This window comes from Hydra vulgaris, chromosome 12, assembly GCF_038396675.1.
Source record: "Hydra vulgaris chromosome 12, alternate assembly HydraT2T_AEP".
Classification (NCBI taxonomy): domain Eukaryota; kingdom Metazoa; phylum Cnidaria; class Hydrozoa; order Anthoathecata; family Hydridae; genus Hydra; species Hydra vulgaris.
In genome coordinates, this window is record NC_088931.1 from 60,451,760 (window position 1) to 60,469,933 (window position 18,174).

The 18,174-nt window shown below is 26.0% G+C and overlaps 1 protein-coding gene across 9 annotated transcripts in view; it reads left to right on the top strand.

The window, feature by feature from the left end:
* Window positions 1-12,291, top strand: part of LOC100212565 (polycystin-2) — a 54,911-nt gene extending 42,620 nt beyond the window's left edge. For 5 of the 9 annotated variants that reach the window (XM_065813948.1, XM_065813949.1, XM_065813955.1 and 2 more), the window contains 7 exons: window positions 694-1,093; window positions 1,249-1,430; window positions 3,432-3,785; window positions 3,862-3,979; window positions 4,263-4,432; window positions 11,472-11,721; window positions 11,847-12,291. In XM_065813948.1, the coding sequence (XP_065670020.1) occupies window positions 694-1,093; window positions 1,249-1,430; window positions 3,432-3,785; window positions 3,862-3,979; window positions 4,263-4,432; window positions 11,472-11,721; window positions 11,847-11,870 (1,498 nt within the window). In that variant the 3' untranslated portion in view covers window positions 11,871-12,291. Of the gene's footprint in view, window positions 1-693; window positions 1,094-1,248; window positions 1,431-3,431; window positions 3,786-3,861; window positions 3,980-4,262; window positions 4,433-11,471; window positions 11,722-11,813 lie in introns of all 9 variants that reach the window. The other 4 variants (XM_065813950.1, XM_065813952.1, XM_065813957.1 and 1 more) reach the window with 1 other exon arrangement.
* Window positions 12,292-18,174: the final 5,883 nt, after the last annotated feature.

Consider the following 18,174-nt stretch of genomic DNA (forward strand, 5'->3'; position numbering starts at 1 on the left):
TATTATTATTTACTTCACCTGTCCAATGCATCAAAGAGTATTGCAGTGTGACTTCTAAATTATTTTTTTAAGTTTATTTTATTTGCAATAAACCTTATTAAACAAATCTGTTGCATCGGAAACAGGTTGAGTGTGTTACTTCCTGAGCCCTAAGGTAGGTTTAAACTTTAAAGCTCTGTAGTGTATTGAAAGTAGTGTTAACTAAAGATACAAATTTCTAACCCTACTACAATTTGATCACAGTAGTACATCCTAGTAACATCCAGCAACCATTTTGTGTTTCGGTGTTGTAGAATTGAGAAAGGGTTGTAACATATAACATAAAAAATAAAAGAACAAAAAAAAAGACTTGCCTTCTTATATTGTAGACTTTTATTGTATACATATTTTATACAATACATTTTATACAAAGTATAAAAATGTTGTATACTTTTATTGTATACATATTTTATTGTATGCCTTTATTGAGATAAATATGTAAAAAAAAACAATTCTTTTTACATATTTATGTACAAAAAAATTTTTTTTTGCATAAATATTTAAAAGAGTTTTTTTTTAAATTAATTTGATTTTCATGTTGAATGTTTGTTTGATAAACTGTTTAACATAGTTTATCAAAAATTTTGATTGAAAAAAACAGAATGAATAAATTTTTCTGCACTATTTGCATTTTTCCTTTTTTTTTCTTTTCAGATTGCTCTTTGAGTTTCCAGCTACTGGTGGTTGTCTTACATTTTCAACTTTCCGCACTCTAAAACTATTGCGCTATGTTACTACTATGGATCACTTTGTGATGGCTTGTGAAGGATTATTTATTGTGTTTATTGTATATTATTTCATTGAAGAATCTTTAGAAATTAAGAGGCATGGTAAAAAGTATTTCTCTGATATGTGGAACATCTTAGATCTAGTTGTCATTGGCATGGGATTTATTTGCATGGCGTTTAATATCTATCGAACAGTAACAGTTAACAAAATTTTGCGTCTGTTATTAGAAAAACAAGATGAGTATGCAAATTTTGAATCGTTGAGTGATTGGCAGACAAGGTTCAATGACTTTGTTGCAGTAGCAGTTTTTCTATCATGGATAAAAGTATGTTTTATTGACATTCTTATCTACAGCCTAATAATTGTAATTAATTTCGATGTCCTAGTTCTAAAAAAATCTATTTTATTTTCATTTTTTCTTTATTATTGATTATTCTTTGTTATTAAATTATTAAATTAAAGTTTTTATTTTAATTTTAGGTTTTTAAGTATATAAGTTTCAATAAGACAATGACTCAGCTACAATCAACACTTTCCAGGTGTGCAAAAGATATTGGAGGCTTTGCAGTGATGTTTTCTATTGTTTTTTGTGCATATGCTCAATGGGGTTATCTTCTTTTAGGAACTCAAGTTCAAGACTATAGTACTTTTCTTAACTGCATGTAAGAACTTTTTTCCTTTTTTTTTTATTACTATCTTTAAATAATTTTTTAATCAAATAACTGAAACAGTTAAATACAAGAAAGAAATTAAAGAAAATGATAAATTTTTACAAGTCAATTTTTTCAAAGAAAAATCACAGCTTCAAGTGAGTTATTAATAATTTTTTAATTGTATTAAGAGTGGTTAGAAACAAGTTTCAAAATAAGTAAAAATAAGTAATTTTGTCTGATAAAATTAACCACAGAATTTTAGACTGCACAATTCAATTGGAACTGTGATTTTAACTAAATCTAAATCTTTTAAATTTACACATTAACTTCTATTTAATTCTTTAGCTGTATTTAAAGTTATTCTTATTTTTGAAACTAAAAAAGCACCACTGTCTACTGAAAGTTGGTAACCAAGGCATTTTATACAATGAAGTGAGATAAAATGGCTTCCATAGCTTCCATTGAAAATAAGTTACTGAATGTATTGTTATTGCTTTTATTTAACCTTACTTATATTTTATTTTAGCGGGTTTTTTTTGGCTTTATACATGTTTAGACAGCATTTAAACACCTCTTATAATGAGGCTGATTTACGAAGATATATAGATAGAAAGAATTAAAAATTGTTTTCCAGTTGTTTTTAGTATAATATTTTTACTAAAGAATTTTAAAGTATGACTTATGTGATCTTTGAGCTTAATGTTTACAATTCATTTGCCATGATTCAACATTGAAATTGATATTTTGTATTGTTTGAGCATTAATAATTATAGAAGCTATTCTTTCTTGAAAAGTGTTTTATTTTTTATTACCAAGATTATCACAACTTATGGTCAATCTATGTACACTCACTACACTTATTTCTAAAATTCATTTACCTTTATTATTCACTTTTCCCAACACTCACTGCGCTTACCCCTAACATTCACTTACCCCAACACTCACTGTGCTTATCTTTAAAATTTACTTACTCTATTTACCTCAAAAACTTATTTACCCTCAAAAATACACTTCAACCTTTTACATTAATTACTTTAACTAGCTTGAACACTTCAACTATTGTCTATTGAAAATAGCATGTGAGGTTCAATGAGTTAATGATAAACCTTTTTAAACTTCGTAATGTCAAGCTATATGGTTTGGGTATGAAAAAGATAACAAGAATTTCTATGTTTTGATTTTCTATGATTGAAGTCTATGTTTTGATTCAAAACCATATTAAAGAAAGTTTCTTCAACTACAAAATATTGTTGTTGAGCATCAACTGGAAATAATTTTAGTTGATGTAAAAGTTTTAATCAATCTCTCTGATTCAATTCTGACTTGTTCTCCCTGATTCAACTCTGAATTCTTTTTGTAGAGTAAATACTTATTACAATTTCATTTTAATGAAAAGCCAAAATCTAAGTGATTTTTACTAATAGAATGTTTACTCTTTATGTGTAAATCAGATATATGGAGTGTTTCATTGATGGTGTTCTAGAAGGTGTAAAACTTTTTTGAAATAAACTGATTTTTTCTGTATTTATCATGTTTTATCTTATTCTTATTTATAATTGAGTTTTTCATCTGGTATCTAAGCTAATTTATATTTCCATCAAATTAAAATATTTATTTACCCAAACTTCATATTAAATGTCTATTCGATCGACTAGAAAAAGTTGTTGGTTATTAAAAAAAGAATACTACATACAAGGCATCAGATACAAAACACCTGGATATCATATTTTTAGTATTTTAATTGTGTTTTTTTTGTCTTATCTAGTTGGTCAAAATAACTGGTCAGGAAGAATTTTTACTTTATATGCTGGAATTTATTTCATTGACCTCAAATAAATTTTGATATTTAAAAAAATTCAAAAAAACCTGTTATGGTCAGAGAAAATCTTAGAGTTAAATATTTATTTTGTTTGTAATTTTAAAGCATTTATTGATTAGAACCTGAAGTTTCTTTGTAATATATTACATGAAGAAATTATATACAAAAAATTGTGTTAACAATCTTTGCAGTTTTACATTGTTTCGAATCATACTTGGTGATTTTGATTTCCCATCATTGATAGCAGCTAGTCCTAAAGTTGGTCCAGTTTTTTTCATCACATATGTGTTCTTTGTGTTCTTTGTCTTGATCAACATGTTCTTAGCTATCATTAATGACACTTATGCCGAAGTGAAATCGGATCTTGCTGAGCAAGCAGATGAGTTTCAAGTTGGTGATTACTTCAAAAAAGGATATGATAAAATGATGAGCAAGTTATCATTTAAAAGAGAAAAGATTGTTGACATTCAAAAAGCTCTTCAGAATGCTGATGCAAACCAAGATAATATGGTAGATTTTGAAGAATGGAGAGCAGAATTAAAATTGTGAGTAAACTGTTAAAATAAAGTGTTTAATATATTTAATACAAACAAACAATAATTTTTTTTAAAATAATTTCAGACGTGGTCATGCAGATGCTGAAATTGAAGCCGTGTTTGCTCGTTATGATGTTGATGGAGATCGAACCCTTAACGAATTAGAACAAAAAATAATGCATATTGATTTGGAAGGGCAAAAGGTGATTATTATAAATAGTTTTTTCTTTTATATTTAATAATATTTTTTGTAATTGACTGGTATTTTAAAAGCTGAAGACCCAGCCAAATGCTAGGCTTTTAATGTCAATTTTCTTAGTCTAGTCCTGAATATGACTTAAAGGCTCTAAGATTCTAAATTTTTTTATGATAAAATTTTTATAATAAATATGCTTTAATATGCTCTCATTTAATATATATTCTTCAAGTTTTATTTTATATTGTATTTATTATACTTTAATTCATGCAAGTATTTTTTTTATTAAGAGCAAAGTAAGTGAAGAAATTGAAGAAGTAAGCAAAGCAAAAAGTGATATTAAAAAGCTTCAAAGTAAGTTAAGTGTTCGATCAACCAGTGAGGAAGAAAATGATGGGAGTGATGCTGATAGTGAATCTGGCTCAAGCAAAAAAAAAGTTGGATATGAAGAATTTACTGTGTAAGTTATCAAGTTTGTATTTGGCATAACATGTCTAGAATGTAAGTGATTGTACAGTGTAAACAATCATGTGCTTGTATATATATATAAATATATATATATATACTTGTATATATATATAAATATATATATATATACATACATACATACATACATACATACATATCCCGATATTGCTCCAATATTGTTTGTTTAATATTTGAATGCCAATATAGGAGGTGTATTGGCATGCTCATATTGGCTAATATTGATGTGCCAGTATTGGTTCATTAGATTTTCAATATTGACGTTTTTACATAGTTGTACGCATACGTAACAAATATACAATTAAATAAATTAAATTGCTTTAATAACTCTTGTTAATTATGGGCTTTAATTAGATTTTTAACTGAAGTAATTGCTCTGAAAACTGAGATAAATTGTTTTATAGAATTCTGATAGATTTAAATCTCCATAATAAATCAATAATTCAAGTTTTTATAAACCCTCAAGTAAAAATGTATATAAAATGTTAACCGATATTTTTATAAGGATAATGATAAAAAAATGTTGGCACTTTATATATTGCCAATATTTCATATCAATATTGGCTATATATATCAAAATGTGGACATTTTATATTGGTTGCAATAATGTTAACAATAATTAGCCAATATTGAGATAAGTATTGTATCAATATTACACCAATGATGCTTGCTACTAAGGATACATACATACATACATACATACATACATACATACATACATACATACATACATACATACATACATACATATATATATCAATATATATATATATATATATATATATATATATATTCCCATATTAAAAATTTTAAATTTGTTGTTTGTTTAAATTGGTAAAAAACGATTCTAAACGACTCTTTGTCTCAAAAAATGACAAAGATAAGTACACTTTACTGAAAAATAGGTAGAACATGCAAGGAGTACTGCTACATAAATTGACAAAAAGGTACAACATGCAAAGAGTGCTGCTACATCAACTGAAGGTTTTGGTTTGGACAGTCAATTTATCAATTTAAAATTTTTTTTTCAATTTTCAAAATTTTTTCTGATCTTCGAATTTGATTTTTTTTTTTAATGAAGTTTACATTTTATAGTAAGAATTAACAATGACCATGCAAGATATAGGTGTATATATATATATATATATATATATATATATATATATATATATATATATATATATATATATATATATACACACATATATTTGTGCTTTTATAAGCATCTTTAAACTATATTTAAGTTATAAAGAAGTATAATATATTTTATTTTTCAACCAACTCTAGTGTGTGTGTGTGTGTGTGTGTGTGTGTGTGTATATATATATATATATATATATATATATATATATATATATATATATATATATATATATATATATATATATATATATATATATATATATATATTTTAAGGTGGGTTATAAAATTTTATCTCAAAAGTGTTCCTATCTAATATCTGGCTTTAGATTTGTAAAACATAATAATGAAGAAAAAAATTAGTGGTTAAGAGTTTTAGTTGACCCACTTAAGTTTTAGTCTCAGAATGTAAATTTTTTTCACATTTTTACATATTAAAAATGCAAAAATAATCATAATTGCATTATAAAATAAGCTACAAGCATAAATAAGGTAACAAAAGATGCAGAATTAAATTCAGAACATTGTTCATTTAAATAACACTTTTTTCTAAAAACTTTATTTAAGAAGTTATTGCCAAAAGTCTAAAAGTTTTATTGTTTTTCAATTTAAATAGTGGCATATAATACAAAAGTATGACAGCCGATACTTTCAAAATATTACATCTACAAAATCCTTACAATTGTAGAATTATTTATATATAAAACACAAAATAATATATTAAACATTGCAATTTAAAATTGTTTTTTGGTATGTGAAATATTAACTAATTTTGTGGGCCTATCTTTGTTTCGAATAACCTCATTTCAGAAATCGTTTTTTACTATAGATGCTGAAGCTTCTGTAACAAGTTTTACATGTCTTTCAACATTTAGATGTGACACAAATGTCTTAACTTAAGTGGTTTTTCAATAAATTCTGTATTGGAACTTCTAGAAAAACTGTATTGGAACTTCTAGAAAAACTTCCAAATATATAATAGAACAACGTAAATGACAAGTATTAACATTAATTTCATCTGCTTTTGCTAAGTTTAGTCTTATTTGAAGCTCTGTTCCCTGTAGTGTTTCAAATAATTCATGCGCTACATCTATTTTTTGGGCGCTTTTTGATGCAACGTGATCAGGGTTAAAATAGAAATTTTTAATAAATGGATACCTAATATTTTATAAATATAGGTAGTTTAGTTTTCATAACTTTTAGAAGCTTGATATTTAGTGTTACTTACTTCAGTGGGCACAGGTCGTCCAGGGAACGACCTTCAGACGTCTCACGGACATCCAAACATCTGTATGGCGTGTGTCAGACGTCTTCAGATGAGGCATGTCGACTGGGGCCTGGCTTACCAATGATGATAAAATGCTCCTCCAGCAGTGTTGAAGTAAGATATTACCCATAAATTATACAATTCACAATGGTTACATCTCTCCTGCCATCGAAGTCTGTAACCTTTTTGAACAAGGTTTTTTCTACTTTCTGTGCTTCTGCTTGGAATTTTTCCTTTTCCTTTCTAATTTGTCTTTAAAAGATATTGTTGTGTTAAAGTAATTATAATTATAATAATTATAACTAAATGACTGTATATAGGTACTTAGTAGTAATTCGAATGATAGAAATAATTACTTGTCAATGACACACTGCATTTTATCTTCGCTGATGACTCTAAAATCTACCAATGTAGCAAAAGTAATAGCTGCGTCAGCTCTATCTCTTATTTGATACCTGAAAAAGAGATTTTTAGTAATATATATAAAAAAATTGCTTTTAAAGGGATCCCAAACATCCGAGACATGTTGTGTTCACATTAAAAAGAATAATTAAAAAAAATGTTTAGGATAAATTTTTTTTATTAAAACAAAAGAAAAAATTAGTTTTTCTTGGTATGCATTTATTCTTTTGTTTTAACTAAAAAAATATAGCTCAAACATTTTTTTTATCATTCTCTTTAGTATGAACACATCATGTCTCGGAGGTTTGGGATCCTTTTAATAGCTTTTAAAAAAAACAGTTTTTTAAAAAAAATAGCTTTTAATAGGAATTCAGAATTCTAATGAAGCATTGATTTGAAAGATTTTTTTTTTTTTTTAGATTTTTATAACTTTAACAAAAGTTACAACAAATAAAATAGGTAAATTTCTTTTCAAAGGCATTTATAGTTTTGTTCGATTTTGTTCAAAATTTGATTCCACTACAATCAGGATCTGAATCATTGCTAATTAAAAATCTATCTGAAAAACAACCAAATAGATATTAAATGAGTTAATTATTGGGAAAAAAAGTCTAAATGTTTTTAGTTTTCTGTAAATAGTTTTTTTAATTTAGGTGTTAAAAGAAAATGTCTTAATGAATAAAAGTTGTTTAAATTTAAATTATGAACCTTTAAATGTAAAGTTTACACAAATTGAACAAATATTAAGCATTTTAGGATTTTAGGATTTTTACCCTAAGAAGTTTGACACTTTTTAGGCCTTTAATATATCCTCAAGTTGGTTGGCTAAAAGTAATAACTAAATGGTTATTACTTTTAGCCAACTAACTGTATAATTTTATATTATTAGTATTATTAACTTCTATCTGAAATAATTAACAAAAAGAGTTTAACATATTTGCATTTCAAATAACATTATTTGTTTCAATTAACAAGAACTTTCTGATAAACATTCTTTGAAATCTGTTTTCAATTTTCTCGAACAACTAGTAAAATGTTTTGTCTCTGATCCTTAGAGTGTGAAGAGTTCACAAACTTTTGTATAAGTCCAATATTTCTGTCAGCACAATCATTTATGACACTGAGATGTTTAATAAAAAGTGCAAATTTCTTGTAAAAGGGTATCTAGTCTAAAAATTTTTTATTCTGACATGCTTCAACCAAATATTTATTTTCTTTACTAAAGACAAAAAGAAACCAGCTTTCACAGGTAACAAGTTCACAAACCTTAGTGTTTTCATCTACTAAAACAAGAATTGTTTTCATCTTCTAAAACAGGAAGTTTTTCTTTATTAATTTCACTAATGTTAGGAACTTGTGCTCCTAAAAGGCCTTCAAAATGTCAGAATTTATTTGAATTATAAGGTCTGAATCAGCAAGAGCCATGGCTATTGCCTTAAGTGAAAGATACCAGTAGTGGGATTTTAAACGTTTTAAGAGTGAATTTTCTACATCAATTTCCTCTTTTATGATTTTAGCTACCTTGAATTAATTGAAGTCTTTCAATACTGAATGTTCAGTAAGACTAGATTCTAAAAACCTGGAGCATAAACAAACTTTAAAGACTAGAATCTGCTGGTCTTGATTTAAATAGTTTAAGTGGCAATGTCAATTCCAAAAACGATGTCATGTGATACAAAGCATCTGCTATGAATCTAACTTTGTGACCTGGTTGGTTAGTCCTAAAGTTTTTTTAGTTTGTCAGACTGAAAATTAAGATAAGGAAAAAGCTAAGTAATCCACAAGATGCCTGTAATCTTTATGGGGGAAAATCTTAATTTGGAGAACCAAATTGTTTCTTTTCTCTCAAGTATATCTGATGAATTTCAGAACTAATTATATGAGTATTCTCTTCAAACTTTTTAAAACTAGAAGCGGCACTACAAGTAGATAAAAATGAGACAAAAATTTCCCATTGCTACTTAAAGTTTGAGTGAAGGGTCTTTCTTGGTCTCTTGGTGTTATCTCCAGTTATTGCTTTGTAAATATGTTTAATATGTAATTTATGTATGTGATGCTAAATATATAGCCACAATAAAGATTTCTGAATCACTCTTGTCAATATTGTAATAGCACCCTCTTTCCTACCAGTGTTGGTTGCTGTGATATCAACACACACAGTAAGTACTTGGTCTAAAACTTCAAAATATTCTAATAAATTTTGAATTACTAAAGTCTGATCATGTGCTTTACCTGTGTCACTAAAATAATTTCTTTCCCTTGGTCATTGGTACCCATTTTTTGTGAGTTTTCACAAATTTTGATATTATTTTATCCTCTCTAATAATATAGTTTTTAAAAGCAAAGGATTTTTCAAGACACTTCTCCATTTTTCTAATCATAATTTCTTTTAAACAATTTTGATATACTGCTAATTAAATATTTATAATGTTTTAGAAGTAACCCATTAGTTGGAAGCTGAGTTGAAAAAAAAAAAAATTCTGAAGTAAAAAAAAAAGGAGATTTAAGAAGATAAAGGGACATATTTCCCCTTTTCAATACTTGGTTGCATTTTTGTGTATATATGTTAGCAATTACATAATTAATGTTTAATGTTTATACTTTAGTTATATTTAGTTTAAAAACAAATCATTAAATTTAATTGATCTCATTACTACATAATATACTAAATAATACCTTTAATAAACATTTTCTGAAACTTTTACTGTTTACTGTGCCTTTTTTTCTATATATGCAATTATTTTTATTAGTAATTTTGTTAACATTTTAAAATTGTTTAAAACATATATTCATTTTTTATAATATAATCTTCAGCTCTGTATAAATTTTTTTTTACAATTATATATATAAATCTTTAATGTTGAACTTTTTATAAAAGTTAAAAAGGAAGTTATTAAGATTTATATAACAAACCAAGTTATTTTATAACAAAAGAACTTAAATCTTTTGGTAAACAAGATTTTTTATTTCTCTAATACATTTATATTCATCGTGTCATATCCCTGTTTATGCAGGTGAGATTCATATATAAGAAGTAAATTCTTATATATGAATAGTATCTTATTAGATAGTTATAACATTTGAAAAAAGGTTCACTTTTATGACATTTAAAAACATGCTGATCAAATTTATCTGTAAATTAGTTCTAAATATTAGATTTTAGTTAATTTTCCTATATATGTTGTTTTCCCATCACATCCATTACACGATAGAAAATAAATAGCATTTTTCAAATTACAAGACATTGGTGATTTAATGATCCATACTTTGCCTAATTATTTTTAATAATTTTTTTTTTTTTTTTTGCGTATGGTCTTATCACAGAGCAAATTGAAGATACATTGTATATAACTTACAATGTTTTGATGCGCGTTTTAAAATCATACATTCACTGTTTAGGAACTGTCTGGTTCTCTATTTAAACTTGATTTACTAATTTTTTTCAAAATATTTTTTGGTTTTTTAAACAATAGAGGTGTTTTCAAAACTGGCTTTAATTTATTTTCTAAAACAGCTAGTCTCATAATCCCGTGTAAACTGTTCATCAAATTTTCAAAATTTGCAGTTACAAAAGTATTATTTTGTTCTCTTCTCTTTTCTGGGTTGGTCACTGTAGTAGGGATTTTTACTGGATAATTTCATTGAACTAAAAAATGTTTGTTTTTCTCTGATTTCTTATTTTTATTAGGTTAGAAACAGTGTACAAATTATTTTAAATGTATTCTACAAAATAGAGTGCTCAATGTTCTTAAAAGATTAGAGCAAAAATAAATTAAGATTTCTGATTGCTCTTAATATATATATATATATATATATATATATATATATATATATATATATATATATATATATATATATATATATATATATATATATATATATATATATATATATATATATATATAAAGAGAGAGAGAGAGAGATATACATATATATATATATATATACATATATATATATATATATATATATATATATATATATATATATATTTATACATATATATATATATATATATATATATATATATATATATATATATATATATATATATATATATATATATATATATATATGTATCGAAATTTATAATAAATTATTGAATATTTGTTAAGTGTTGTATACTTGAATTTGTTAGGTGTTTATTTTATTACTATTGACTTGAATAGTTTTATTAGCGTATTAGAATATTTTTTGTTTTAAGTTTGGCACGACGTGTTGATCGTGTTGAGCATAGTATCGGAAACGTAGTTTCTAAAGTCGATTCTGTACTTTTAAAGTTAGAAGCCATGGATAAAGCTAAAATTAAAAGACGTGAAACAATGAGCAGACTTTTAGACAGCATTTCAGAACAAGGGCTCAGCGAGTCGGATAAGAAAAAGTACAAAGTCGAACCAAATTCAACTCTATCAGTAGATTTTAATAAAGAGAGAAACAGTTCGGTGTCGATCAAGGTAATGTTTTATTAATCTTACAGCAGCATTTTGAAGGAATCGTTTTAAACGTCGGTAAAGTTTTTATTTTATTTTGTGTTTCTTTATTATAGATGGATCCTTAATGAAACTTCCGATGTTTTTAGAAAACTTCGGCTTTAATCGAATAAAAAACGTGCATCGAATAAAAGACGTCGAAAGAGTTTCATTTTTTTTTTGTTTGTTTGTTTTTTTGTTTTTTTTTAATAACTTTTTTTTGGTTGTTTGAACAGCACATTTTTATTATTTAAACATTTTTTATTTAATTTCCAGTACACAATCCGTTCTAAAATAAAGTTTCGGTTTGCAATTTTCTTTTAACTGTCTATTGGTACCAAAATCTTTTTTAAGGTTTTATTTAGACTATTATATATTTTGACTAATGCCGTTTTTTTAAATCGACTACTGCCGTTGCATTGTTAATTAATTTTACTTATGCATTTGTAAGCAAACAAGTTTGTAATAGAAAAGAAACAGAGAAAAACGATATGTAAAAAAATATATTTCTTGGATTATTCTAAAAATAAAGGGTTACGTTTTATTGGTTTTCAAGTTTTAGTTTTCTTTATAACTAATCTGGATTAGCTAGCTTAGGAATATCTCCTAAAGCCATCTCGAACGCGAATAGCCCCTAGGGTGAGCTTTCTAAAATCTTTTTTATTTTAAATTTGACCTTACTAAAGTTTATGGTTAGAGTTAGTGGTTATTTCCCGTTTGGTGTTTTTCCAGTTGGTGGTCATTTCTATTTTATAGTATAAATTCGTCAATGAATTTTGATTTAGTGAAAAATATTGTCTTTACCTTTTTATCTAGTAAAAAAAATTGTTTTTTCCTACTTTGGTAACAATGGATAAATAGGGGTCGGTTTAGGGTTTGGTATGCTCCGATTACCTAACTTTTTGCAGTTCATAATTTCCGATTCCAATTAGATTTCTTATATATATCAAAATAAAAAAAATTTAAAAACGCTCTATGCTAATAAGTTACTTATCTTGAATAACACAAACATGGGGGCAAACCCGCCTGTTCTTAAATAAATAGTTTAGGGGTTCGTCCAAAATTTTTTTACATCTTTAAAATAAGTAAATTTTCTATGATGAATAGGAAAAAAATTTCCGTAAACACGTTACAAGGCTTTAATGCATGTTTATATGCATTGTGCCCTGTGTTTGGGTCCTAAAATCTCTCTTAAATTTTTTTATTTTAGAATAAACTTTATCAAAACGCTGATGAAAGGATTCTAGTTGATTTTTTCCAGTAATCTAACCCAAAAGAATTTAATAAATTAGCATTTTTTACAATATAGTAAATTATGTAAGTCATGCAATACAACAATTAAAAGACGTACAACTTTTTAAATAAATAGATTTAAAAAAGAGATTGTATTTTTATCAAATAAAGAAATTATATGGTTACTTTAATATTGTCGTTTTTGTGATCTAAAAATAATAGATGATCTGTAATCTAAAAAAAAAGATACTGTGTGATCTAAGAATAATTGAGGATCTGTAATCTAAAAAAAGATTTTGTGTGATCTAAAAATAATAGATGATCTGCAATCTAAAAAAAAGATGCTGTGTGATCTAAAAAAATCAATTTATCCAAAGTTATCATAAAATATTTTTTTATAAAAAAATTTTTCTCTCAACTTGTTGCTCTCAAAAAGTTTAAAACTAAAACTTACTTATTTTAAAAACTATCTAATATCTTACTTCAGTTTTTTTTCAAGTCGGAGGAAAATGACATCTATTTAATTTCACTTTTCAAAAACTGTTCAACTTCAAGTTACTGCAAAAACGTAATGAAAATAATACAAAAATTGACTCAAAACTAAAAAAAGTAGAGAAAAACGAGTAGAGCTGAGATCAAGTGGGTCAGAGCAATGTCTCAGCAGAAATATAATTAACGCAAAATTTTTTTATATATTTGTTATAATTTTTTTATATATTTGTTATAATTTTTTTATATATTTGTTATAATTTTTTTATATATTTGTTATAAGTTTACAGTTACTACTTCATATTATTGTACTTTTGAGTTTTAAAGTTATTTTCGAAATACTTGAAAATATAAGTCTAACAAGTTTCCTGCATTTTAAAGACATCAATAATAGTAAATATTTTTTTGTTGCCTGTTAAATTTTTATCTATGCTACTATTTTATTCATTCTCGTTTTTAATTAATCTTTATTGTCTTATTTATTTACTGAAAAATTATTGTTAGTATTTGGATAAGAAAAAATAAAATAAAAAATTTTCTCACAACTACTAGTGAGGTGATTTGAGGACAGGAGAATTGGGGTGAAACAGGACACAATGGTCCAATTTTATCCCAATTTAGTTAACTACATGTTTAGTTTTATAATAAATTTTGTTTTGTAAAAAAGCAAGTCAAAAGACAAATTTTGGTTATGTTTATTTATTTATTCTTTTTATCACCCAAATTACAGGTACAAATAAAACGATACAACTAATAGTTTATGCTTTCAGACTAAAGTCTAATTCCTTTAAAAAATTCTTCTTGGAATATTTTCCTCCATCAAATTTATAAATATTAGTCTTTGTTCTCTGATATTCCAGAATTCAAATGAATGGTTCAAATATGCCGCTATACTATCTCCTACGTCATCGTAGCGACGCTTAATTGTTATTTTTTTCTTCTCTTTCAAACACTGGACAAAGTTTAATTCAAGTTGATTGCACATTTTTATTACTTCGTAGATAAATAGGTTATCTTTAGTAACATCAGATATCTGAGTCAAAATCAGGGAAAAAACAAGTCGGAATGTTCAGTAGTCTGATAAACAGATTTAATTTGGTTCAAATGAGGATTGAAGATATGTCAATAACTTTAAAGAGGAAATGCAGGTTGTTTTTGCTGTACTTTGATATATTAAAGAGAAATTTTGATGCTGACCTTCCAACAGCGTCCAATTTATCTAGAAGTTAATTATTATATAGTTAGTTATTATAACAACAATATATTATATAGTTATATATATATAGATATAACAACAATATATTATATAGTTAGTTATTATAACAACAAATTTCTAGGCCGTACGATAGATTCAGTACAGCCAGAGATTTGAACAAATGTACTATAGCTAATGGTTGACAAAAATGAATACCAGATTTTATAAGAGCTCTGGAAATTAATTGAAACTGAAAAATAAATTCGTTTACATTTGCTGTTTGAAGTGTTCTATATTTTGTGAATGGTTTTGATTATCCCATAGGAATTCGAGGTGTTTCAGTTTATTATTGAGGTGTTGGGAAAAGTCGTTTATTTGAATTGTATTTTTTGTAATTGAACTTTTACCAGATATAATAAACTCACTTTTTTAAGTGATATATAGGTTTGATATATAGGTTTTGGCATTGTGACTGAACTTTATTAACCAATTCTTGTAAACCAGAATGAGTAGGATTTTGGAAGATTATGTCGTCTGCGTAAGCAATAATACCAGTGTAGACACTTTTTTATTGCAAAGTAATATACTTTGAGTGTATATATTATATAAATGGGTGATAGAATTGATCCATGCTGCACGCCTTGAGACAAACGGAAATGATTTGATTTAATGCCTAAGGTACGCGTACTACTGGTAGTGGTAACTTTTTGTTATAAAACGTTTTTCAAACAACAAATCCCACAGCTATCGAAAGCCTTATTTGCATCTAAACTAAAAATATAAATTGATGAGTTATTAATATTTTAATATTTTATTGATTTGTTTAAAAGGAATTCTTCATGAAGAGTGGAGCTATTGTGCTTAAAACCAAATTGATGAGAGTGCCTATCTAATATTTCCGGACATTTTTCTATAATAATATATTTAAAAAGCTTTGTTAAAATAGACATGATACTAATTTCGCGATAATTATCGGGATTATCAAGAGATTTTTATATGATTTTACTATTGAAACAATTATGGATGTTGATAGGTACTCCGGCACCGCTCCATTATTGTAGATATTGTTATAAAACTTTGAAAGCCATGTAAGTAGGTTGTTGTTAGAGGAGTATTTAAGATGCTCTGTAGTAATTCCGCAGAAATCGCGTGATCTATTATATTTAAGCTTAAGAATAAAAGTTTCTATATCGGAAGTTGATACGAGTATTTTATTAGGCTCATCTATGAGTTGTGGAATATGACGATTTTATGTTTGTAATTGTTAACGTTTTATGTTTGTAATTGTTGTTGGTAATTGTAGGAATGTTGAGAATGGTACTTAAGTTTTGTCTAAATTCTTCTACAATTTCTTTTTTATCATGTTTTTTATCAATAGTGAAAGTACGAGTGTTTGGATTTTATTTAATTCTTTGGATGTTGTTCCAAAACTTTTGCGGATTACTTTTTCAAAGGTATTCAATGTTTTAGGTGATCTTATTAATTTTTAAGTTTTGAGCTGCTTTTACAATTTTGCGGAAATTTTTACAAGCTAGCTTGTATTAATTAAACAAGCTACAAGATAGCTTGTATTAATTAAACAAGCTACAAGCTAGCTTGTATTAATTAAACAAGCTACAAGCTAGCTTGTATTAATTAAATGAAATGCATTGAGATCTGCTGTATTTATATTTTTTCTATTCCATAAAGTGGAAAGAGAGAATATCTTTGCACGATTTAATTTCTGGTGTCCACCATGAGTTAGAGTAAATTCCTGATTCTTTTGTTAGAAACAGTTTTCCTTTGCTAAAATAGCAGCATTTTTTATTTTTTCGCATGTTGTTTGAGATTGTTTCTCTATTTCTTCTTTAATAAAGGTGAAATCTTTGAAAAAATCAGAGAGATTTTTATCTGATTTTTAATTTAAATAAAGTTTTTATCATTCTATGCATACTTTGGGATTGTAATATATTTTTAAAGAATACTATTTACAACTGGTGTTAAAACATGGTTCACAATAGGCTCAGACAGTTAAATAATTTTCTTATGACTACCAGTGATGAACCTAAATGGTATAATTGCTGAAAGGTTTAATTCAATTTCAATAGAATTGTGCTACTATTATATTTTCCTTAAAATGATTTAAAATTTATTGCTAAAATCTGAATTTCTGTTAGTGCAGTTAAATAAATTTATTAATAAATCAGTGAGTTAAATGTCTCAGATTTTTCTTCATTTGCCACCATGAATCAACAAACAAATGACAAATTGGTTAAAGCATAGAATAAATGCCGTTGTGATGGCTCTCAAATTTGGTAGTTTGTCACGTGCAGAAGCTCAAGACTATAAAATTTCGAAATCAAGTTTACAACGGAAAATGAAGGTTAATAAAAAAATCTTTCACAATGGTTTTTACTTTGACTGACAGCATAAGTTTATTTTCAATTAGGCATAAGAAGATAGACTTTCAACATATTTTCGTCAAGTATCTGTTATGCATTATGGACTAAATGTAAATGAAACTAAGAAAATGAAACTAAGAAAATGAAACTAAGAAAATGAAACTAAGAAAATGAAACTAAGAAAATGAAACTAAGAAAATGAAACTAAGAAAATGAAACTAAGAAAATGAAACTGATGTAAAAAAAACTTGCATATCAATATGTAGTTAAAATTCCAGAAAAAGAAAACAAATGAAAAAAAAAGAAAACAGCTGAATTTTTTCTTTTGTTTTTAAACTGCACAACAACAAAAATTTGTTTCATGCCACTCCACTTTTTTCCTACTTTAAAAAATACTTTTTAGATAACTGAATTGTAATAAACGTTTTAGCTGAAGTTTGTTCAAGTTATTCAAAGAAAATAGAGATTAAAGTCTACATAACTAAAAACGTAAATTTTGTACTAAAGAGTACATAGGAAAAAACAACTCGCATTTTTATTATTTTAAAGTTATGGTCCCCCACTTTCACTAATTAAAAGTCTTTAAAAGTAAGTTTAAATATTTTCAAACAAAAAACCATCTATAAAAATAACTTTAAAATAATAAAAACGCGAGTTATTTTTGTTGCGCAGCGGTTATTTTTGATAAATTTTCTACCACTTGCAAAGTTTTACGAGGTTTTGAAAATTATTTAGTTACGGACGTAACAAAAACATATTTACTAAAATTGTTTTAAAAATTACAGAAAAGTAGTACTGTGACGGAGAAAACTATCCGTCGGAGTAAACTGTCCGATAGGACATTTTACTCCGGAGTAGATTGTCCTACATTGGAGTAAGTTGTCCTCTTTGAATAATGTGAAATTTCATCAGACAAAATAGCTTAATTAAGATTACGGATGTTTTGAAGACGAATTAAGAACTTAAAGTGTTTTTAGAGAAAAAGAGGTTTTATTTTGTATAATTGAAGTTACTTTTAGAAATACTGTCACCATAGTTCTTATTCGTAAAAGTGTTATTATCATTAGTTCCTGAATTTAGTTATTATTATTATTATTTAATAATTATATTAACTACAATAATAATAATATTGTAATAACT